Source organism: Falco rusticolus, chromosome 8 (assembly GCF_015220075.1).
Source record: "Falco rusticolus isolate bFalRus1 chromosome 8, bFalRus1.pri, whole genome shotgun sequence".
Classification (NCBI taxonomy): domain Eukaryota; kingdom Metazoa; phylum Chordata; class Aves; order Falconiformes; family Falconidae; genus Falco; species Falco rusticolus.
This window is the reverse complement of record NC_051194.1, coordinates 56,935,662-56,960,877: the sequence shown is the minus strand read 5'-3', so window position 1 is coordinate 56,960,877 and position 25,216 is coordinate 56,935,662. Positions and strand designations below refer to the sequence as shown.

Below are 25,216 nucleotides of genomic sequence, written 5' to 3'. Positions count from 1 at the left end.
ACAGCAATTGGGTATAAACACCTTACATCTAAGATTGCTGAGTGCATCTCAGGAGCTGGTAGTAAACCTTCAGGGAATTGGGTTTTCATTGTGATTTCCTCTAACAGAATGTGATTCTTGAAGGGTTGAGCTTTTGCTGCTGTTTTATCCTGTTCTCTCACCACTTGTGTTATGTACCGTTTTTTGAACACAGCTGTTCCTGACATGAAATTAATCGATCAACACAAAAAATAGACTGAGATTAAAGTTATAATTGTATCTGCTGGGTGGTAATTGCTGTTAGGGAAAAAAGTAAGCAAAGGAAGGACCTGACTGGAGAGGGCTGCCCATCTTACACAGTTAGTGTATTCTGAGTGGCATTCTTTGATTTCAAGAACTCCAAGAAATAGCTGTGAAGGTCATTTTTCTTGCACGACTAAACAAGCCTGGTAGTGTATTTCAAATTGAACTCATTCATTAGTAAGGGTTAGGACACAGATTCTCCAGGTAATCCATTACAGCTCAGACCCAGTTTGGATACAGTAATCCTGTCCCACCCCCACACAAAAGCTGTCCAATCATTTCTTCAACAATGCTGGTTTTTTAGCTTTAATCCAGGCTGATGGGTTATTCAGTTCCATTTCACTCTGGGCAAGTTGTCGTGACGTGTCCTGGCTCTCTCGGGGAACTCCACTTCCCATGAAGTTGTGGAACAATAGCAAACATGAGAGGGTAGCTGCTGGCCAGGTAAGTATCTTGTTTGTAGTGATGATGGTTTTTTGATGATGAATTGATTGTAGTGGTGAGGTATGGTGAATAGTGTGATTTTTTTTTTTTTAATTGTTTTATTAAAAAAATTAAATTGTTTTTTGACCAGTTGCTTGAAATTGCTTGAAAAGTATGATTTTTTTAAAATACTTCCTCTGTGAAATTTCCTCTCTGTGCTTTTTCTGCAAACAGAATGTAGAATGTGTCTCCTCTCCTGAAGAGACATGGTTAGAGTACTGTTACTAGATGTTTGAAGTTTGGTATTTGTGCTTAAAGGACAGAAAATCTGGTAAAGCACAATGTAGTAGAAGCTGTTACCCATACAGCTGCAGTGTACAGCTGTACTAACAAGAAAAGACATTTTCACCAGGCTTTTTTAAGGTGGATTGTCTGGATAGACATCAAGTTTGCTTACATCAGATTTGCTCAAGCAGGTTCTGGCATTTCTTTGGTGGATGAATTTCAGCCTGTATTTGAAGTGTCCTGACTCTTCAGTGGCAACATAAGTAGCCTTGAGAGATTACTGCAGGCGACATCTTACAGCAGAATATCTAAGTTAACCAGAAGCACAGTCTTTCTGCGTGAAGGTGGTATGTTTTGAAGAATTACATGTAACTCTTTTCCACCTAACTGTCCCTAAACACTTTTTACATGCGGGAGTGATCCAGTGTTTAACAGAAGTATGAAGTAGTGGGGGACATGAAAATCACAATTTTTATAATAGTTCTCTTGTATATGGTAAATGTGTGTATATGTTTTATATATAAAACAAAAACCGTCTCCTCTGGTGATGTCCCTTGTAGGTTCCTTCGCGCAATTTATATACTAGACTTCTGATCTTCTCCAGTACTTAACGCTGACTTTATATGAAATTTAAAAGAAGGACCTACAGTCGTCGTAGTTGAAGAGGTAGTGAAATACGGTGCCTTGAAACATGTAACCGTTACACTGTAGTGCAACAAAACATCATATTGTAAACACAATAAAGTGGTCTATTACCAGATTGCTTTATTAACTCTAATCAGTCTAAAGAGCTAAAGTTAATTAAACCTGCTTGCGGATGAGAACATTCCACCAATGGAAAGGTGCACTAAAGGTCATCTCCAGTTCTGAATCTTAACATTGCCTGTAAAAACCTGTTTTGTCTTTCATTTGCTTGAAGCCACGTGGGAATGTAGCTTTAAGGATTTTTTTTTTTATCATTATTATTTGAAGTGGTTTGATCTCCCTGACTTTTTGTGACAGAAGTGTACCTATAAGCTGTGAGGAAATACTTTTGTGTATTCGATATATTAGTTGTAAGTATTTCTTGCTGAAAGTGCTATGCCAGCAAAGTTGAAACACTGTTCTGGCTTTATACTTGAATGGTTGTGTTTTGAGCTCCCACTTACTAAAGTACTTAACTGTAAATAGTAATTTGTTTTTTAAATACCTTGAATTTTAGGTTAGCCTTTTCCAGGGAGAAAGGCTCTTAAATGAGGAAGAAAGAGAATGGCTAGGAGGTAACTCGCTGTGTAGTTTTTCTATGAGATGAAACTACTCCTGAAGTAGTTTGTTTACTTCTATGCTCAGATCTTTATTTCTGCCACTTTGAGTGAATGCTCTGTGAAAGGCTTTCACTAACTTAAAGAAATGGAATAATCAGGTAGAAGTGGTAGGTGTGACAAGTCTTTCCAAAGGCTGGATAACACTTTTATTTCTGCTCTATATGCATTCTTGTTCCTTGAGAACATTATGGGGTGCTTTGGTCATTTGAAAGTAACTCCAAAGGGAGACTTTGTTTTTTCTTCACCCAGGAGAACTTGTATTTAGTGTCAGGCAGGCCATATTATTGAGACATACTGTGCACCAGATAGACAGTTTATATATAGAAGCAACATGGTTGTAGTACTCTTTAACGTGCTAAGCTTGACAGAATTCCATCTGAGTAAGTGGTTACTCTGTCTGGATTTGCTGATTGGTGAACACTGGGAGGAAAGAGGGAAAGTATGGTATGGCAAATAAAGACAATCTGGATATTTAAGATCATATGTTGAACTGTTTCCTTCAAAATATTATACTTGCTTTAGGAACGGCTAGTATAGTAGTTATGTGATCTATTTGTTTGTTTATTGTCAGACTATCTTCGGTTTGCTTTTGCTTCAGTTCTACAACAGGAATGTAGGCAGGCTAGGTGCAATGAGGTGTGCTACTCATCCTAATACTGCCAAACCAGGCCAATTGTATAAATGGATTTAACTCCCAATTCTGTAGCATTGCCGCGAGTTCTTTCTGAAGTGTGACCTGATCGTACAGGGAATGCCTCGACAAGTACAAAACAGAAATTTGTTTTTATATAGCATTACGGGTCTTGTTGACAGTATTGTGCGCTTAATTATTAATTTGAAATAACTTTTCTTGCACAATAGTTTTTAAACCAGGCCTATTTTTATAGTGCATGAAAATACTTAGGCTGGGTGGGAGTTGGCAATAAATACTTTTATTCCCTAAAGTGATGGCTCTTGGCCAACTTCTGTGCTCTGACTCATCAGTTGCTTGTCTTAATTCTGCTGAAATAAAACTTTTTTTTTTTTATCTCTGAAGAGCAGGAATAATTTTTTATGCATGATTCTTACTCCTGAGTGTTGGTTCATTAATAAGATGCTGAGATTCCTTGGTTCTTGAGGGCGGTTTGTTCAGGAGCCTGGCTATGCCACTGCCATCTATGACATTGTGCAACTCAATACAGATATTGGCTTCAAGGTGTCCTTGTTTCTTTTCAAATAGTATTGGAGACCCTTGAAAGATGATATGGTTGGCAATGCTCAGTATAATTTTTTTCTCCATTAAAAAAATAAAATCAGACTTTCAGCATAAAGGTCTGTCTTGGTGAACAATCTCCAAACGGAAGGCTGAGTCTGAGCACAGCAGTGAAATTTCACAGTGTTGGTTTATCTCCTCATCCTGTTTGGTTGCTTATGCTGTGAGATTACACTACATGAAAATGAAATCCCAAGTCAAAAACCCCCCAACACTCTACAGCTTCCTAGAAGCCTTTTTAGTTTGTTAAGCAGTGCTTATTTTAGAAATGGGCTAGTTCAAGGGCATGAGAGAAAATCATGGTAATGCCATCAAATGCTTCAGTAGTCAGATGTCAAAGTACACTGCGTTTGTTTTACTTGAATGCTTTTTAATGTTACTGCTTTTAGAAGATAATCAATGTTCTGTGCAACTGCTTTCTCATTTTCATTTATCTCATGTTCATGTCAGCTGTCTTCATTATGGAATATTCCAAGCTAATCAAATCAAAAAGTTTTAGTCGTTTTTTTTGTGCATGGTAGTTTTTTGGGGGTTTTTTATCACGCTTCACTCAAATGTGGAAAATAAAAGCCTGTTTTATTCTGTTGTCTGCTGGCTTTTTCTACCATAGCGTTGTTGGAAATTCCAGGGGAAGGGGTTATGGCTGAAATGGAAATGGAGAGTGAGCTTTCCTCACTTTGACATTGAGTCGAAACAAGAACAGAGTGATTCTGGCAGACTACCATGAGAAAATATATGCTTCTGGGGCAGTCAAATACTATGTTGTACAAATGCAGTGCTTACTCAGAAGGGGAAAAAAGGAAAAATAAGTTGATCATGCAAAAGAGGAGGAAAAAAGGAGGGAGGAGTCTTATACCTTAAAGTAACTTTGAAAGCAAAGAACTGGTGTTGATTTTAACAGCTCCTTGGAGTTGGGGCGTTAAGGGAAGGGGCATGGTACTGAAGGTCCATCCAATATACCAGTAAAGCAGTTGCCCTTCTGTGAGAGATGGGGGGGGGGGGGAGGGGGGGGCGGGGAAAGCGGTGCTTGAGTCTTGCCTGACTAGCATAGACATGAGCGAAGAACCCTGTAAATGGTGCATCTTTATTCCCTGTTTCTTAACTCCCAAGCTCGATTTCCTCACCTTGGTGTTCGCTCTTGTTTGAGAGGTGAAGCAGTGCCAGCGCTGGCAAGGCTTTGGGGTGATGCCTGTGGTTTAGCTAAGTAGGGTGTCAGAGGAATGAGCTTCCTGCCCTAACTGTTCTGTCTTCCCCTCCCTCTGATGACTCATGTTTGCAATCAAATGACAAAGTTAACCCCTTAGAAGCACAACACCCCCCACACACACACTTTTCCGTGAATGCAGAAAAAGTAATGCTTTTTTTTTCTTTTTGAGGTTTGTGTTTTACCTCGGTACTGGAAATGTACTGACTGGCTGTTCAGGATGAATTGGGTCAAAATGTGAAGTGGCTCAGTCTGTAACAGTTCGGGCACCACAGGCAGGCGGCAGAGGTTTTCTGCATGTGTATGTTGCTGGCTAATTTGCAATTCCATTCTGAAACAGATTAGAGATCTGCAGCAGCTTTTTTGGGTTCAGCATCTTGACCATTAGTGAAAGCAGTATGAGAAAGGCCTTTTTCTTTGTAGAAGGTCTGTCCTTTCTTGCCTGGATTTGGCAAGCTAGGAAGCCAAAATTTGAAGGATTATTATTGAGATAAATTGACTGGAAGGTTAAGCTTGATGCAGCCAGTCTTTCACCTATCTCTTGTCAGGATGTTTTTAATCTAGTGTTGGTCTTGAGCATCTGAAATCTATTATAAAGTGATTACATTAGATGGAATTGCACTTTATAAACTACGGCCTAAGTTCAGCAAAAATTGCACTGGGCCTACTTGCTGTGAGTATAAGCTCCCTAGTGCAATGGATGTTGTATTGTGATACCTCTAGAAGACAGGGATATATTTAGAAGCAATACTGATTTATTAATAAAATCTAGAGAAAATGAGCTTTTGTGCTTAACAGGGTTTTTTATTCCTCTAATACATCTATTTTCCAGTACACATTGGAGGGCGCATGTGTATGCGTGTCCCCAGGTTTGGCAAGTTCAAACTGTAATTTTTAAATATCTCTTGAGAAAAGAATCAGTAGGGTTTATGAGTTAATGGGTGATGTGAAAGAATAGACAAGACAAGAGACTCTTAGTAGTTCTAGCTGCTTTTGTATGTTGTGTACCTTTTATTACTGCGTTTGGAGTGGTGTCATTTCCTCGCATCCAAGATTTTTGGCATCCTGGCTCTTCTCTTTATCTAGTTGTAGAGGCTTTAGACCATGGTTGCTTAGCAGTAGTCTCAAAGAACTTTTTGAAAAGAGCTAAAAAAGCATCCTGGTAAAGGTCAGGAGCAGAACTATCAGCTTCATCTGTCCTCCAGCTCTGAGTGACAGAGCTAGATGTGTGAAGTGTGTGCAGGCAAAGGGAGCAAGCATAGCTCAGTTGCTGGCAACAAATGTCATACAACTGTGAGCAGGTTCTGTAAGTTTGTGTACGTCTACTTCCGGTAAAAAGACTGAATGACAGTGGAAAAACTAGTTTAGAGCTTTGCACTGTGATTGCAGGGTTTAGGTTTTGTGAGGGATTTTTTGTTCCCTCCCATATAGGAAGGCTGAAAGCTTAGCTGATTTCTTTTATAAGATTATGTTGTAACCATGTGCCATATGAAGCTACAGCTTTGTCATTTTCAGTGTCTTTTTTTGACAGGTGAGAGCTCAAAGAACTTCCACACCTGGAAGTGGGGGGACTTGTCATGCTTGTTGCTGTTGGCGTGCTTTTAAGGGCTTAATGCAGGATTCTCTGAAGACTTCTCCCCACTTTACAGGTGCGATAATAATGTTACCATATGGTGAAACCAGGCAGTAGTTTTGCAAATGTGGTCTGCAAGAGTGAAGTCTGCATTACAGTAAATCTGTGCATAACTACAACTGAATCATCCTCTCCTCTGTACCACCAGTTTGAGATGTCCCTGCGGCCTCCCACCTTTACAGCTGCAAGTCCCCCTATTTCTCCTCCTCTTCAAAGATGGCAGCATCTACTTTTCCTGTTACAACAGTCTTCCTCTGGGCCCGGATGCTTGCAGTCAATCAGGTGTCAGTTGAGGCTAGCTTCTTACCTAAAAACTATATTTCCAAATAGCTACAAAATATCATCTGAGGTCCAATGACGTTTTGTAGCTATTTGGAAACATAGTTTTTAAGTAAGAAGCTAGCCTCAACTGACTCATGTGGAAGTAACACGATTTATCTAAAGGCTTAAGAGCAGCATCTATTCTTTCTGACACTTTCTCTAAAGTCCATTTCATATCTCCAAGTGAGTTTTGGGATTTGCTGAAATGGGAGGGGAAAGACTCATATTTAGATGATAATGCTTGTCTACAAAGATGCTTGTGTCTACCCGTTTCAGCTGCTCATTGTATTGCGTGTAGTAGTTCCTGAGCAATTCAGTGTGATAGTTTATCAAACTGATTCTTTAAAAAAACCAAAACAACCAACCTCAAAAAAGTTACTCCGAACGCTGATTTGTACGGTAATTGCTACTAAAGACCTCTCTGAATATTATCGTTAATGTTAATAGCCTTATAAATGTAATCCTCCAAATTTAATTGAAGGAATTTACATGTCATAGCAACTTCGTTATTATCTCTCAGTTGGTAAGGACTAATAGGCCCTAGCAGAGCTGTGATTTTAAAAACAAGACCTCACAGAGAAAGTTGTAACTTTCTGGCAAAGATTTTATTGATACTTCTAATTTGAGGAAATAATATTATTTACATAACTTATGCATCGAAATTAATCATTGTATTGAATAAATTCATAATAGTAAATATGCTAGGTATGCATACTCATGTAAATAGTGTTGAATTTCTGGAGTGTAAACTGTAATATTCAAATAAACTCTCCTAATCTTTGTAAGCAGCTTTGTAGTGTCCTAGTGTGTCCAAGTCCTTAAAGCTGCTTTTTCAGATGGTGTCTGGATTCTCAACACTGAACTTCTAATGGCACTAAGTCGAAAGTGGCTTTACCTTTCATGAAAGTGAAGACTGTGTGCTTGACAAATAGAAGGGGCTTTAAGATCCCACATCTTTGGCGAGGCTGCTTGTGATTCACTGGCTGGGGAGTTGAAGTTGAATTATATCAAACATTCACATAACTTTTTTTTCCTCTCTCCCAGTGTTGCATAGTCTTCTAAGAGTCTCCCATTAAAGAATTTTCATGCCAGGACTGGTCAACGCTAGTATCTCCAATCTCTGCTTGGATTTTTGAAGAGTTGAAGGATAAGTTACTTACGTCCTCTTGAACCTGATCTCTCTTCGCCCTTGCCATGTTGGATGGGAAGGGTGAGAATGTTTCCTGCAGTCATTCCCTTGCAGGGAGGTGAACAAATAAGGAAGGATTGTGTTACATGCTGTAATTATGAGAGTTATTTGGAGATGGCAGAGTTGGTCAACAGCTGCAGCCCTCTGCTGTAGTGTGAATGGTTTGCTTTTTGCCACACTGCTTATTTTAATGAACTCCATCTGTACATAGTGTAGTCCATAATAGAAAGCAGATTGCTGGGCTGACAGTGTCTACAGTGCAGTATAGTTGCTAAGAGTTGTCCAGTTTACTGGGTTGCAGATGGAGGTTGAATGAAGGAAATGAGGCGGATAACATTTTGGAAACTACTTCTGCACTAAACAAAAAGGTGAAACTTTGCCTGAAAAGGAGAGAGGTTGTGGGGGGAGGCAGCAAAGGAGCTAACATTTTTCTGAAAGTGGGAGCTCATAATCTCTGAAACTTGTTTTGTAGTTCAGTCCCTGCGGATTTTTGTTGTGTTTTTGTTGTTTCCACACCCCTGCCAGTCAGTTGCGCACTGGCTAACCATTTGGGATTTCCCCACTACTGAAAGTGATCTTTTTCTTTCACAGAACCACAGAATGATCAGGGTTGGAAGGGGCCTCTGGAGACCATCCAGTCCAACCCATGCTAGAGCAGGTTATCCCAGAGCAGGTTGCACAGAGTCATGTCCAGGTGGGTTTTGAACGTCTCCAGAGAAGCAGACCCCACAGCCCCCCTGGGCAGCCTGTCCCAGCGCTCTGCCACCCTCAGGGTAAAGAAGTGCTTCCTCACATTCAGATGGAACTTCTTGTGTTGCAGTTTGCGCCCGTTGCCCCTTGTCCTGCCGCTGGGCACCGCTGAAAAGAGCCTGGCCCCATCCTCCTGCCACTGCCCTTAAGGGATTTGTGTACATTGATAAGATCCCTCTCAGCCTTCTCTTCTCCAGGCTGAACAGGCCCGGCTCCCTCAGCCTTTCCTCACCAGGGAGATGCCCCACTCGCTCATCATCTCCTTAGCCTCTGCTGGTCCTGCTCCAGTAGTTCCCTGTCTCTTGAATTGGGCTTTCATCCGGTCCTCAGGCATGTCTTCTGTCCACCACGACCTTTCAAAGTTGATGGAGAGGGGCCCTGGATCTGTGGGTGTCACGTTCACTTAAGTGTTCTCTCACATGGTCCTCTGGGAGAGTCTTCCTTTCTCCAGATTTTCTATCTTGTCCCCAGGGTCTGGGAAACCAGAGTGCTGGCCTTGCAGTGAAAACTGAAGCAAAGGTGGCATTCAGTAACCCTGCTTTCTCTGTGTCCTTCGTCACCAGGGCACCTGCCTCATTCAGCAGTGGGCCCACCACATTGTCCCTTGTCATCCTTTTCCTGCTGGTGTGCTTGAAGAAGCCCTTCTTGTTGTCCTTGACCTCCCTTGCCAGATCTAATTCCAAATGGACCTTAGTCTTCCTCATCATCTCCTTGCATGTTCTGACCACATCCCTGTATTCCCTCCCAAGTGGCCTGTCCCCTTTTCCACGTCCTGTACACTTCCTTCTTCTGTTTGAGGTTTGCCAGAAGCTCCTTGCTCATCCATGCAGGCCTCCTGCCCCCTTTGCTTGATTTCTTACTTATGGGGAGTCTCTGGTTTTATTCAGATAGTATTTTGGTGTAGAAGTTTGACATCCTGTCCCTTAAGCTCTTGCTAAGACAGATACAACAAAGGAAACAGAATAGGTTCATTTTAAGGTAAATTCCAACCAAAATCAAAGCACTCTTCTTAATCAAAACAGAAATAAGAAAAATATCTTTTAGGTTAGACTTCATTAATAAGACTTAAATGACACTATTTTTTAGCTGCAGCTTGTTCAGGTAAAATTGCTTCTGCCTGAGTCTAAATATATAAAGTATGGCATCCAAAGCCATAGTTGGCTTACTGGGAATGTGTGGTGTAACATATTTTCCTTTTCCTCTGCCATAGTTTGAATATAAATCCTCAGACAGCTTACCATACCAAAAAAAAGGCTGTATAAATAGTAAAGTTATTTTTCCATGCACTTAGCAATTACTACCACATTAGAAATTAAAAGAATTACTCAAATTCAGGCACTCAGTGGGGACTTCTTAAATTAGTAACAGTTCTGTGAACCCAAACATCCAGATTTTAGGCAGACTTCTGGAAATGAGCAAGACAGTGCTGGCACGTCTGCTGAGATGACCATTACTGAGTTGTATTTCAGAGGAAGTGTTTGGCAGCTTGTAACAACTTCCAACAGCAGTCATTTTTCAACAAAAGGTGTATGCCAAATTAGGTAACTTTATGTTGCTTCTTTTCCTCTTTATATTCCACTTGCTTCTCCTTAGATTGCAGCATTGTCATAGAGAATGCATAACTTACTCTGTGACTGTCTGAATCAATCATGTGAGCCCTTTTAATAAACTTAAAAGTGGTACTGTGGAAGGGAATTAATGCCTTAGACTGTCGTTAGTGGGATCTGTAAACTCTCATCTCTAGCTGTCAGGTCTGTTTTGATACTAAGGAAGATGCTATTGCGGTTGGATGTCTGTAAAAGCAATTAGGATGGAAGAGATGCAGAAAAAACTCGCCTGTGAATCTTGGGATAGTTCATTGATGGAGATTTCTTGGTGAGAGGAATTAATGCTCCATCTTTCCAGGTGGTGTTTATAAGGACTTTAGGATTGTGGTCTGTTGCAGTGCTCTTGCTTACGTTGGAAGACTCTCAGTCTTCCAGGCAGATTTGTGAGTAGGCAGTTTGCTAGCACTTTTCCTGTTAACAGAAAGTTATCACCACCTACTCGCTACGAAGGCTGTGTAAGGAAGGAAGGGAGAGTATTTTACAACTTCTTCTGATTGACATAATTGAGAAGGTGCTAAAATTCTAGATCATATAGTTGTCTTGGTCCTGTTCCTTAGGTATTTCTTCAGTTTAGTTAAAGGTTAAACATGAGTTTAATGTCTTAACAAAATACAGGATGTTCATTCCTAGATTTTAACCACAGAAAACCCTATTGTTGCTGTGCTAGACTAAATCTGAGATTCCTTTGTCTGCACTATGGAAATGCTTAAGTGTCACTGCGCCTAAAGTCACTTGGCCTAGATTTCTGTCTTTGTTGCATGAGGGACCAGGAAACAGTCATTCCATTTCTTGGACTGATAAATTCCAGTATTTTCATAATCCCTTTTGTCTTAAATAAAACTAGCTTCAACTCTTTGCTTACACTTTATACTTTTATTTTAAGACTGACACCTCTTGGATTTCAAGATGAATTCATATGTCATTTGCAAAGGTTATAAGTCATGAAGATAAACTGTCGTCTTAGTTCTGATCTTCCCTTTCCACCTCTGCCTGGGAGTGTGGTGCAGTCATCCCCAAAAAGGTATGTAGGTTCACATGGCATCAAGGAGGAAGGGCTTAGAATAACTGCTCGTTAATTCTTTGAGTTGACCGAATCTTCTTGTGGGTCTGTGTAAGTCCTGAACTTACTCCCACAAGAGCTGGTGAGAATTATGCGAAATATGGTAAGGCCTGTGGTGTTGGCAAGTCTATAATACATCTGCGGAAGGGATCAGGAAGACAAGTTGCAAAATATGTTCAAACCCTCGTGTTCAGTTGAGCTGTCTGTGTCTGGCATGGTTGAGTCTTATTTCTGTTAGAAGAAAGGGAAGCTTAGGTGGATGCTGTTACTCTTCTGATGGAAGCAAGAATACATTGTTGTGTCTCTGTAAAGCTTTTTACAGCAGACGTGCTTTCATCACTTCCAGCCCTGAAGCTGAGAATAAAAACATTCTTTCAGGTGAAATCAAGTGTTCAAGAAGAATTTAGCCTGTTTAGATTTTGCTTTGTAGGATAGAACTTCTTCCATTGCTCCCAGAGCTACCCATCTTACCCACTGCTTAGTGTGAGAGAGACGGGCTTTATTTAGCGTATTGGTTGGTTTTGTAAGCCTGTTCTTTTTATGTTTGTAATAAACAAATACTTAAGTATGTGAACTAATTAGCAGTGTCAGTTGACAAATGTAAAACCTAATTCTAAACATGGGACGAGAATAAAAGGCGCTTGACTGGATTAACCAGGATTTTGCTGGAGAAATGGGTTAGAAATTCACTGTATTGTGTACCAAGGTTCCTGTCTTGGTGAATTTGCTGAAATGGTCCATTTTTATAAGTTGTTGCAAAACCAAAACATTATTAGACCCTGCTTTACTAATGATATACCTGATGGATATTTCAAATTTTAACATAGGCTGTTGTTGATGTTAGTTTAAATTTAGATTTGGAAAGATCAAGATGCTGCCCATTTTAAAATATAATGTTCTGTAAATACCTCTGCGTTAACAGGGCTTAATAACTTGTTACTTAAGACTGCTTTGTCCATAAGGTCTTTTGGAGCAGCATGAATGCCTTGAAACCTATCAACTACCAGTGAATTGGAAATCAAAAACCTAAGGCTCAGATCCATGAAAATATTCTCCTGGCTATCTGGGTCTCAGTGACTTCAAAACCACCTTGCACTTGCCTCATTGCTGTCTACATTTTTTTTCTCATGGGTATGCAGTTAAGGCTTAGCTTGGAGACCTTGGAGCAGGGTGCTTAGGCTGATTACCTCTCTCCAGTGTGACTTCATTGCATTGGGGCTTGCCTAAGCTTAGCAGCCTGACACCCTGTTTCTTCCTTTCAGTAGCCAAAGGTTTAATGAGAACACCGCACAGATCCTGATCTTGCGCTCTCTGGCTGCTTTAGATAAATGACTCTTGCAGGTTTGCATCTGTGAGACTGAAAACCTGTTCAGAAGTATGCAAATCCAAGGAAAAAGGTTCACATTTAAAAGGCTGAATTCTCATAATTTCCAGTCTGAGCAATTGCTGGTGACAGTGGTGATAAGAAGAGAATCAGTGCTTGTATTTTAAAATAATAAAAGTAAGAACTTCTCAACAATTTTGTTTTTCTATGCAGCTGTTTCAGTTTCTTTGAAACAGTTTCCTAGAAAGCCTGGTATGTGTATATAGACCCTGGCTTAAGGAGCTGGGACTGAGGATGCCTGGGGGCAGCGTAGTATGAGTCTAATGGAATGGTCTTTGAGTGTTTTAGTGAACACATTGGAAGGATAAAAAGCACAAGAACTGTGCTAAATTCAGGATGCCCCTGTAGCGTGAAAGGTTTAAATGTCACTGTGAGGAATGAAAAGCTGATTTAAGGAGTAAAGACTTATTTTTATATACAGCTAGTGCATTAGAAAAAAATGTTCCTGCATACCTGTCAGTTCTGATGCTTCTTTAAGATCAGGAATGTAGTATTCTAATTATGTAGCAGGACTCTTCCTGTGTATGGACACTTGAACATTTGTTTTTATTGCCCAGGCTATGGGCAATTCTGTTGGATTCAGAACTGTTCTGGTGCCTCATGTTGCTGAGGGATGATGAGGTTGGGGGCTTTGGTACTGTTTATCCTGTGGTAACATAGAAGAACCCCTAGAAAACCCCTAATAATTATGTTTATGAAAAGCATTGATACCTATTAGACATGAAGAAATCTATTTTTGGAGGGTGATCTATGCTGTGAGGAACACAGCTTTCTAATGTCCTCTTTTGGCTTTCATGTCATCTGAATGGCATTTGTTAGTAGTAAATGCATTTAACGAAACTAATTTTAGAACTATAGGTCAGTATTTGAATTTTCTTTTTCTCTTGTTAGTCTCGCAGCTAGATCACGTCTTAGTTTTTATAATAAACAGGGCTTGGAAGCCTCATCTCTTCCCCCTTTGCCAGATGCTGTCATACCAGTGAGCGAGTGTGTTGTTACCAGTTGAGTAGCCGGTACTCTTTGTAAGTCAGACTCCATTTCTTAACACTTGGGTCATATTTCCAGCAGTAAGGTGGGTTTGTTTTTTCTTTCTTTCCCTTTCTTACTCAATTTTCTTTTTTTCCCCTGATCTTTCCTTTTATTAATGACAGAAATAACTGTTGCACAAATCAGCTGTGTTGTCATGGGGAAACTTCACAGCATGAATGTAATGAAAAATGGCCAATTTTAATATTTTTTTTTCTTTCTTTTCATACTGAGATACCACGGGAGAAATAACAAAGAAGTTGTTTCCTTACCGCCCTATGGGGGAGTCTGTGGATGGACAAGAAGTGATGGGCAGTCTTGGTTCAGCTGTGCCACTGCTACTGGATTTGAAAGCTGAACAAAGGAAAAGGGAATTGTAATCTGTTGTCATATAGGAGTATCCCTTAGCATCTGTCAGCAGTCCAAGTCAGGCTTTTTTCTTAGTGCAATAGATTTGTGAAGCCGTGTATCTCCCGCAGAAGGGAGCACATGGTGAGTACACTTTTGCCATCTGTCCCTTGTCGCTTGTATCCATCTAGTTAAGACCGGAGCTGTCATTGCTCTGGAGGACAGAGCAGGACGAGTGGCAGCTGCTGTGCTAACAGTGTGTATTAATGCCCTAAGGAGATTGAATCAAGCAGTGGCTGCCCACGAGCTGTGAAAGGGGAATAGTGCAGGAGGTACAGATTCAGCACAGGACAAATGTGTGAATTCCTCTTGTAAACACCAAAGCTTTCACCATGTGAATATTCAGGTTCTGCAGCTGCCTCTGTGGGCTGGTCTGTGTGTACCTACCTCATCGATCCTCTGGATAGAGGTTTTTATGGGACTGATAATAATCGGCCTATTTAGAGTTCTTTCTGTTACAGTAAAATTGATGTAAGGACATGGCAGAAGCTCAATCCTGAATATCATTAAGGGAAAATAAACGCTTCGTGGTGGTGAGGGATGGCTGTTATTTCAAGTGATGCAATATCATAGCAAAATTTAAAAGGTTAAATAGATACAGTTTCTTACATGGGAAGAATGATCAATACTCCCAACAGTATACTTACGGGAAATCTACAGGACTAACAAAAACTATGCAAGGAGGGAAAGATGATAAATAGTTTCTATATACTTCAGTTTTTTGCATAGAAGAGATGGCTAAAATGAAAGCTGTATGGTGGGATTATTATTTTTTTTCTGAGGAGGTGGGAGTATACAACTCTGCAGTGACTGTGGCGGAAAGCTTTCCTTTTCCAGAGTATTTAAGACACAGGGGTCTCCATGAAAGTGGGGAGTAGATTTTAGTAGTAGCATACTAAAGCTGTCACCTAGTTTGCTATCTGTGTGTCATTCTGAGAACAAAAGCTGAACAGCTTGAAACTTCTAATATAGAGCAACCATCATGTTTAATCTTGGTCAGCCAAGTAGTTTATGTTGACCTGGTAATGGTATCAGTGTTATACTTGGTCGGCATTGTCCATCACAACTATAGTACTTACATAGTGTAAATATTTAGACAGGTGAGTTGTGATCTCAGTTGGACTCTGAATGCCACCAAAACATGAATGGTTAAAAGGATATTTTACAAATAAGAGTGCAGAAGTAGATACTTACTTGTGAAGTGTAAATATTGCAACAGAGCTGTAATGATATTCCATTACGCTTGATCTGGATGATTCATCTTCAGAAGTGTTAAACCTGAGCCTGGTGAACAAACTAAGGGCAATTTTGTATCAGGAATCAGTATCCAAAATTAGTCAGCCTGCTTGTGTTTCTAGTAGGAAAATCCTCTGTCAGAGGAGGGCAGGTAATGACAAATAATTTCTGGTTCAGAAGTGGCCGCTGGAGAGTTGGACTTGTAAGCATGAGCGTAGTATGCTTGCAGTGTGTGTGTTGCACCCTTTACAGCGAGCATTTGGGTGGCTAGGCTTTCCTTTTAACTTGTATTTAAAAGTGGCATCTTCTGAGTCAAGCTTGGACATGATTCTTCAAAGCATGTGGTTTGGATTTTTTTTGTTTTACCATCTGCGATAAGCTTAGTAGTGCCCTGTATCTGATGCAGAAAGTAAAGTGACATCAGTGTGTAACAGGGAGACACAGGGCTTATTTGACTTAGTGTCCAAGTGTAGTCCCTGCCTGATAGTCTGTACATGGCTGGCTTCAGTCTCTGCCGGGAAGTGGGACAGCAGGACATCAGCAGAGTGCTGCTGGGCTGCCTGCCAGGGGCCCTGGAGAGAAGCTGCAGTGTGCCCAACGGGAAGGCATGCAGCCCCAAGGCATTTCTTAAGGATCGGTGTTTTGTGGATGTTCTCTACTGAAACCACTGTGTATCTCTGCTGCTGTTTGGAAATGTTGGAGAACAGAGGGGTATCCCTCCCTCCCACCCCTCAAAGCAGTATTTGGGGTGAGGATGCCTTATTCCGAAGTTGAAGTGGAAGAACTGGCCAGTGAGTAGAGGTTGGGCTGAGGAGCTCCGTGGCCTCTGGCTGCCGCTTACCGGTGTTCGGTATCAGTGCTTAGCATTTAGCCTGCTGTAAAGCACATTCTGATATGCGCTTAGTGTGAAGTGACCTGTTACTCCTGAATTGGACACTGCCTAAATTCTTCAAAAAACAGGCTGTCTCTTGCGTAGCTAAAGAGCTATTTCCACGGGCATATCTTTGTATGTAGTTTCCTTAAGATGCTGTTGTGCATTAACTTGTTTCTTAATGAATGGATTGCTTTCCTGCTGTTCAGATAAAAAATAATACGGGGTATTGGACACACTTAGAAATATTATCTGACTTCTTAATTTCTAGCTACTATGATACTTTGATACTGATTGCTCTGTGACCTGTTCTTGTGTATAAAGTTTCCTTGTGTTCAGGTAATTGCCAGGATATTGGCTGTAGTGTCTTTGCAGGTGTAGTGTGTCACATTATGGTGACCTGATGGAAATTCTTTTAGCTTGCGAGTATCTCCAAGCAGTTTTTGCAGCAGAATGGTTATAATGACATTTTTTGTCAAAACCTGGATTGTTTATCATGCTTATTTCTAGTATATAGCTGGGTTTATGGCAGAGCTTCTTCCATTTGAAGAGATTTACCCTTGCTTTTCCCAGACCTGCTATGGATGCTGTACTGGATTTGTATAAACTGTAGTTGCATACTTCAATGGCTTTTCCAGTCTTGGTAACATAAGCTTTGAGTAAAGCAGACTTTGCTGACTGTGGCTCTTGTCAGGCCATTAACGTAACTGGGGAGTGTCCTCTGAGCATTCAAGGTTGTTTCCAGATACCCTTGACATTTCCAGAATTTCAAAAGCTCCGAGTTAATAATGATGTAATTCTGCAGTCTCCTTATGAATGGAGCAGTGACGTGATTTTGTGGTACTGCTACCCACTGTGAAGTGATAGTTTCATTAAGTGCGTCATGGTGCAAAACCCTGCAGCTCCACATGTTTTATTTGGAGGAAATCTTAAACCTGCTGTTAACACATGCCCAGTGTACTAAGCTGACTGCATTCATCTGTTGGCCAAATACTGAATGTTTCTAGCTTCTGCATTCACTTGTTTAAATGTGTTTTTCAGAGCAGCAGTGCATTGCTCCCCTGTTTTACTTTGCTCTGCTTGTCCTCTGGCGGGAGCTATATGAAGAAGTGGCTATATAGCAGGAACACTACATCTCCTAGATAAACTGAGACTTGATGACCTCGAGTTTTTTAAAAAACTTTTTTGGCACCTTTATCTCTGTGTATAAATAGCTCACAAGTCTGTTCCTCAGCATTGGCTGCACCTATAGTGTTAACTGCTTTTGCAAGGTGAAAGTAGGCTTTCTCAGTTACTTGTAGATGGAGCATATCCAAGCTGTGTGCTATATTTACACGCTTTCATTCCCTAACAAGTTTTACTCCGTAAGTTGCATGCAATATCTGGAGATTCAGTAGGGTGTATTTAAAATGCACTCCTAACTAAAGATTTATGCTGGACTTAGACAGGTAAGTCTTTCCATAATTCAGTTTGTGTCTAGTTACTGTCAGAAGCTCTATCTTAAACTTATTCATGCAGTATTTTAGGTAATATTTTGATCTGCAGCAACTCTTGGATCTTTTGAAGAGCCATTTAAAATGGTCAGGTAGTGCTGCTTACTTCACTGGTGCTTGCTGTGAGTAGCTGAGTAAGTTTGGCATTTGTGCCCTTGAGTTGCAACTGATTGAATTTTTTTTCCTGTTTTAATTGGCTTGGCAAGTGTACATTTTTATCAGCGCGCTGCTTGTAACGCAGGAGACAGGAGTGCTTCACAACTGTATAAAGTACACTGGCACAATATCCTCATGTGGTGGCCAGGGAAGAACAGCTGGACATTTGGAGTCCAACAGACTAACGGATTTATCTGCATTTGCAAAAGGTCACGAGGAATTCTTAGTGACCTCAAGGATATGTTTTTCCTTTTAGGCAACATCTTGGGTTTACAAGGAGCTCCATTACTCCCCTGGTTAATTGGTCCTCTTGAGCCACAGAGATTTGCTACCTATGAAAAGCATCATTGCTTCTGGCGACGTGAAAGGCTTTGAGGTCTTCTCTCCAAATTTTATTTGGTTTAAACACTTGTGCTGTCTGACTGTGTGAGATGATACAGCTGTAAGCATCACTAAAGCTTTGGAGATGCTGCTGTGAATCTTTTCTGAAATGTTACTCTCCATGAAACACGAACTGTAATCAAGAGCTAAGAAAATAAATGGAAGATATTCTGGTATATAACTTCCTTATGTATTGCTTTTTTTTTTCATAAAACCTAGAAGCCTACTCTAGTAAGTAGACTGTATTGTGACTATTAATATTTGACATCAACATTTTTGAGTGGTTACTAGCAAGTCCTTTATTCTCTGGCAGCCATGTCTCTCAAACCCATTATGTTTTGTATATCTGTGGCTTAGAGTAAGTTTGCATCCATAGCAGATGGTTTAAAAAAGTCAGGGAAGTATGAGGGGTGGTCAGAGCTTTTACTGAAGTCTCTGTTGGAGCAACTGACATGTGTAAGGTCTGTTCCCAAAGGAACCCAGAACATGTAAAACTGGGTTGGGTTTTGGGTTTGCTTTGTGTGTTGGGTTTGTTTGTTTTTTTGTCTGTGATACTGACTTTTTAGCCACTGCACTGGATTTTGCAGATGAATGTGAAATGCTCACTTTTTTTTATGACCCAAGGCATAGTTTCAATTAAATTTAGATTCCTACTTTTTACCCTTTTTCCGGTGAGTAGGGTGTGCATATAATGAAATACCTATTGAGGACTGTGGATAATCCCTGAGGGAGAAACCTGGGAAGGGAGAGCAGTAACAAAAAGTGCAGGGGGGATGAGAAGTTGCCCAAACTCACCCTTCAGGAGCTGCTAGAAAAACTGATGATGGGAGACTCTGCCACCTTGGCCTTGCTGTATGGGGCTGGTGGGATGCCACACTGGCAGGCTCAAAGCCCGAGGGAGCCATTCCCCAAGCAGAGGCTGTATGGGGCTGGCTCCCTGGCACTGGGTGGGTTGTAGCTGGCTGGTGCTGCAGCTCCTACAACAGCAGCCCACTCGTCTGCACTTTGTTGGCCCTCCTGGGACTGCCTTAGAGCATGTAGATAAATTCTATCTCAAAGTATTCTTCTGTCAAGAATTTTCCATCAGTCTCCCCTCTCTATTGCAATTTATACTTGAATGTGCTCTCTTTAAAATTCCTGTTCTTAGCTAGGAAAAGGCAATAAATTAATAATAGGTCCTGAAATACTGGGCTGGGAGGTAGGAGACAAAGTGATGTGAGGTGTTCTGCCTCTAAGCATTTAGCTGAGTCTTCAGCTGCTGTTTTGAGCTCTGAGGAGCTCCTATTTTTTAAAAAATAAAATCTTTTAACTGTCAGCAAAGCATGTTGCTGTCTTATTTGTTTCTATTCTTTCACTTAAAAACAAGGCTGTCATCTGGTTGCAGGAGCCTGCAAGAAACAATATTGTGAACCTTTTCAAACCTCTATGGTTTTTTTCTGCTCTGTTGAAGCGATGCTGAACACAGAAGCTGTTGCCTTTTGAAAGGCTGGTAGTTAAAGTATGAGTTTTGTTGAGGTTCTTCAAAAGCATTGATGAAGGAGAGAGTGAGGATATAAAACCTAAATTACTGGCAAAATAAAATTAGCTAGGATTTGTGGTTTTTTGGGGGTCTGCGGGGATCTGGAAATTTAACACAAATTCTAAATATCCCCAGCCCCCCGCCACCTTTGTTTGTTTGCTTCTTTGCACAGGTGGTTGAAATGCACTTGGGAATAATTAAAGGAGAAATTACCATGTCCTCAGTAGGAATACAGAGGAGTATACCTTCTGCTGTGGTCTCTTAACCTCTTTGTTATCCCAAGGTCAGATGAAAAAGTTGCAAATAATTTTCATCCACATCCTCAATGACTGAATAGTCAGGTAGTTAAACATTTATACTGAAAACTCAGGGATCCAGCTTTGTGTGATGGAAGTGCTGTCTCTTTAGAAACACAAAAAAATGTTTGCTTTGCTTGATTGCTGCTCCCTCTTGTGGGTTTCAGGCCAGTTTAAGTAAGCTTGAAGTTCATTCTCTGTCTTTTTAGATAGAATAATTAATCAGTAGTACTCCTCTGATACACTGTATGCGAGATTGATCCTTAATACTTGCTTCACCACATACCTCTACAAATTAGAGCATTCTTTTGTATAAAGAGGACTAAGTCTGTAAAAGCATTTAATTCACTTTTAAAATTTAATTTTTTTTTCAAGAACTTACCCTGCTGTGCTATTAGTATATAGTCTGATTTTACTTTTTCATAGAAGCAGAGAGAAATCTCTGTCATAATGGTACCAGATTCGGCAAGGGCTTGCTATACTGAGAGTGTTAAGATCTCTCTTGTATTTCCTCTCCTGTAGTCAGGGCTTCTGAGTTGCAATTCACAGGCTACTGCACTTGTCTGCAGAGAGCTGCTATGTTGCAGAAGTCGCTCCCGAAAACTAAATTCCCCAAAAGAGCTCTGTTTGCTTCCTACGTGCTGTCCTGTATACCCAATAGATACAAACATTGTAGCTATGTGAAAGATTAATTTTTCTTGTAGTTTCTCAATTGCTCTGCTGGCATAAAATTGCCATATGTAATGTGTTGTGTCTGAAGATTTCAAAACACTACTTGTATTTGTTTTCCGTCAGAGGGACGTATAGTCTCTAGAGAAGAAACTGAAGCACAGTGGAATTCTGAATTGCTCCTAATTGATGGCAAAGACCTGTGCAACTTCACTGACTTGTTCTTGGCACAAAGCTCTTTAAAAATTTCCCACTGAAACTTTAAGAGACAAATTGTTCTGACCTGTTGCGAAATGGAAGGGTCCCACATTAGCATGACACTGAAATAACAGCAGTTCACATACTAACTTCAGTCTTACACCATTTCAAAATAATGATACAATTTGTCTTAGCATTGGAAGTTGTTGATGTTGAACTGTTTTTGTACAGGAACTGGAAATGGCTATGAAGTCTTGACTCCCCCAGGCTTTGGTGCTTATATCCTATGCTTTTATTAGGCCTTCTTTTTTTCTCCCCCTTCCTGATTTCTCATTTTCACTAGTATCTTATTTCCCTTCCCTCTTGTGCTCTCTTGTTTGGTATTCATCATGTATTTAATCGCTGATGTTTTCTGCATACCCCCGCTGCATGCTTTGTTTGCTCTGCAGTATTTTCAGCAGGTTTTTTTTCCTTTATCTCTTATCATCTTTACTTCACACTACCTGTTTGCATAATTTTTCAATACTATGTAACTTTCATGGCCAAGAACTGGACATTTCATTAGTGTCTGACCAGCTATTGGGTATTTGATAACATTTGAAATCTATTACTGCCTCTGTACCTCTTCAAGAGCATATAATACGGGACAGCATTCAGGATTACCTGAAACTTCTGATCTTTATTTTACTTGGCTTTAAAAGAATAAATCAGTCTGACACTTGTCTGGATACAAAGACTGTGCTTCTGTGGAGACCCAGTGGTGTTGGTGGACACATAATTCACTGTAAATGTATTTTTTATTACTGTAATGCAAGTAAAGGTGGGGTTTTAGTTGCCTTTTTGTTTTTCTTTAAGGTAATTGAACCAAAAAGTAGGTGCAGTTGATTTGAGAAACAAAATAGAACTGAATCTTGTATTTATGCCCTTTCTTAAAGCTTTATATCACTTATTGTCACAGACTGGGTAATCTCTAGAACAGTATCAGTAATGTTTACTTCAAAATTTGTGTTTTCTTTTCTCTGGTTTGATAGTTTGAACATAGTTTTAAAGAGTTGCTGAGGTTTGTATCCACATTTTAATGTGCTATAAGTGCAGAGCTGTGATCAAGATTTGCCAGCTTTTATTCAGATGAAATTTGCAGTTCGGTGGAGACAAGAATGAGGTACCCACAGATTACATTGCTTGTAGCAGTCCCTGAATTTCAGTTCTTATTTATACTCTTATATTTTTACCGGTCAGGAACAAAGCCTTTGTTTATGTCCATGCTCAAAAAGATGTTGGCATTCGCCCAGCCCCAGAGCCCTCCCTAACCTGTGTTTATGTTGTGAAGAAGCCAGATGAAATATTGCTGTTTATTGCAGGCTCCAAATTTGATTATTGTGCTTACTTTCTCTGTGACCATGGTCAAGATAAATGCTTTTGCTCTTCAGTAACACGTACAAATGGATGAAATAACTTTGTGTGCTTCTTTACCAAGAGTCTTTCTGCTGACCTCCCTGTGTGCTGGATGCCTGCGGACTGGTCCTGGTGGGGAACACTGGTTGTAGCTTTTCTCCCTTGCTGGAAAGAAATGGCATTCAAGCACCAAGAGTCTGAAACATACTTCAACTTACTTACTTAATTGTGATATCACATGAAGATATCTATCTAGCAAGAATGCAGGGTCCTTAAAGTGGTAACATATCCTTCATCTTTCACTTTATATTTGGTTTAAACAAAAGTTACCCGGTTCTGTATGTTACAGATTCATTTGTGCTACCCGGATAACACCAGTGTCTGTATTACAAGTAGCGTGCTGTTTTTTATCTCCAAAGAAAGAAATCCAGAATGCCAAACGTAAACATTTTGTAATGAAGAAAGATTTAAAGCCTTTTGAGGTGTACATAATATAGACTTACTGTGGGATGGTCTTACAAGCTTTTATCTACCTTAGGTACCCCCTCTTTGCATAGTGCCCTTCTTTCAGCCAGATTGCTTTAAGCCCTCTAAAGTCTGCAGTGAACTCTGTGTGACTCTAATCACAAAGGCTGTTCTACAATCACAGAAATACAGTATTTAAAAAGTGCTCTGGAATACAACCATTCTACTTGTGTGTTTTGACGTTCGGTTTTATCTACATTTTAAACAAAGAAAACGGTCACTGCAAAACACTGCTGATCTAAGAGGGAGAACTGAAAGGATCTGTGTGGTCACTGTAAAAGAGAAATTTCTTCTTTGTAAAGAAGAAGTTGGGTAAAGCAAGTGGAAGAAACCACTGAATGTAGTTTCATGCATGTAAGTATTTCAGGAGACAACACTGCAAAGCTTTGTATGCTTTTCTTGTGAAATTCTAGTTCATATTTGCCAATACTGTCAGTTAGCAGTTTTTGTTTATTTTTATCCTTCTAGGTATCATAGTAGCCTCAACAGTTCTGATTTATTTACTTGAATGAGCGATCCAGCTGTTTCAAAGTTCAATGTTGACTCCCTCAAAACTATTTTACATGAGTAATAGTCTTGATCTAAAGCATATGAGTGTAGTATTGTACAGGGTGTATAAAACGTGTGGTTTTGTTCTTTGAGATAACAGCTGCAGAGTGGTATCCAAATTCTTCTCTGGTGGGAGCAACCACTTACTGATTAGAGCTATTTTGAGAGAAAAAGCCGGTTGAAGTGACGTAAATGTGGTTAGTTGATACTCCATTAGTCCTCTGCCACATACACTACCTATAGAAAATTGGTCAGGATTTAAAGCTGTAGCATGCTTCTGCAGAGCTGTCAGCCAACAGCCTGTACTGGAATTGTTCCTTCATCCCTATTCTGCTTTTTCACAGAAACAAGTTACTTCTTGCTAAATATCAGTTGAAGTGGTATGCTCTATGTATACAGTAATCTTCCCATCTCCAGGCTCTGGAATCATAGATTCATAGAATCATTTTGGTTGGAAAAGACCTTTAAGGTCATCAAGTGCAACAGTTAACCCAGCACTGCCAAGTCCATCGCTAAACCCTGTCCCTAAGCACCACAGCTACACATCTTTTAAATACCTCTAGGGATGGTGATTCCACCACCTCCCTGGGCAGCCTGTCCCAGTGCTTGACCACCCTTTTGGTGAAGAAATGTTTCCTAATTCCCAATCTGAACCTCCCCTGGCATAACTTGAGGCCGTCTCCTCTTGTCTTGTCACTTGTTCCTTGGGAGAAGAGATTGACCCCCAGCTGCCTGCAACCTCCTTGCAGGCAGTTGTAGAGAGTGATCATGTCCCCTCCCCGAGCCGCCTCCTCTCCAGGCTAAACACCCCCTGTTCCCTCAGCCGCTCCCCATCAGACTTGTGCTCCAGATGCTTCCCCAGCTCCGTTTGCCCTTCTCTGGACATGCTCCAGGGAGGGCCCAAAACTGAACACTGTATTTGAGGTGCAGCCTCACCAGGGCCGAGTACAGAGGGATGGTCACTGCCCTTGTCCTGCTGGCCACACCGTTTCACACACAAGCCAGGATGCTGTTGGCTGCCTTGGCCACCTGGGCACACGGTTGGACACACGGCTGGCTCACATTCAACCGCCTGTCCACCAGCACCCCCAGGTCCTTTCCCTCCAGGCAGCTTCCCAGCTGCTCTGCCCCAAGCCTGTAGCGCTGTGTGGGGCTGGTGTGACCCAGGTGCAGGACCCAGCACTGAGCCTGGTTGAACCTCATACAGCTGGCCTCGGCCCATTGATCCAGCCTCTCCAGATCCCTCTGCAGAGCTTTCCTAAAGCTGCAGTGGAGCTACAGTGCTTATGGAAATCTATTCTTACAGGATTCTCCAGAACTACTTTTCTGTAGAATTTTGTAATTTTCTTCTGAATTTTGCCTCTGAAGCCACTTTGAACTCTCTAGCATTTTCTCATGGAGAGGGTTTGTTTGAATTGAAGGACACTTCTAGGATCTATGGAAATGATTACAGGATATGTCACTTCTAACAGGTGTTTTAAGATCAGTTCCTTGTGGCAGGATAAACTTTTGGTAATCCATGCAGGCTCGTGGTGGAGTTCAGTTTTTGTGTAGACTATATTTTTAGCATGTGACTGCATGGCAATATAATTTATGAAGTAGGGCACAACTCCCTAATTGTCTCTTGCGTTGTAGAGCTGTACATGCTGTTCACTGCAGTGTTCTGCAGAATAAACATTATCTTTCTTTATGGGGGGAAAAAGGTCTGTGTCAACAAGACTTTCCAGGCTCTGGTCACGTGCTTAAATTATATCTATGAGATGGGTTTTCTGGCAAACATACAAGCAAATGTTTCTCTGA

General features: G+C 40.7%; 1 protein-coding gene across 18 annotated transcripts in view; it reads left to right on the top strand.

Annotated features, from left to right (window-relative positions):
- The window catches only part of LRRFIP1 (LRR binding FLII interacting protein 1), a 112,146-nt gene that overhangs the window by 9,793 nt on the left and 77,137 nt on the right, over window positions 1-25,216 (top strand). For 2 of the 18 annotated variants that reach the window (XM_037396649.1, XM_037396647.1), the window contains exon 1: window positions 615-726. The exons of 15 other annotated variants lie outside the window; for them this stretch is intronic. In XM_037396649.1, coding sequence (XP_037252546.1) covers window positions 679-726 — 48 coding nt within the window. In that variant the 5' untranslated portion in view covers window positions 615-678. Of the gene's footprint in view, window positions 1-614; window positions 727-25,216 lie in introns of those variants that run through there. One more of the 18 variants, XM_037396659.1, reaches the window with a different exon arrangement.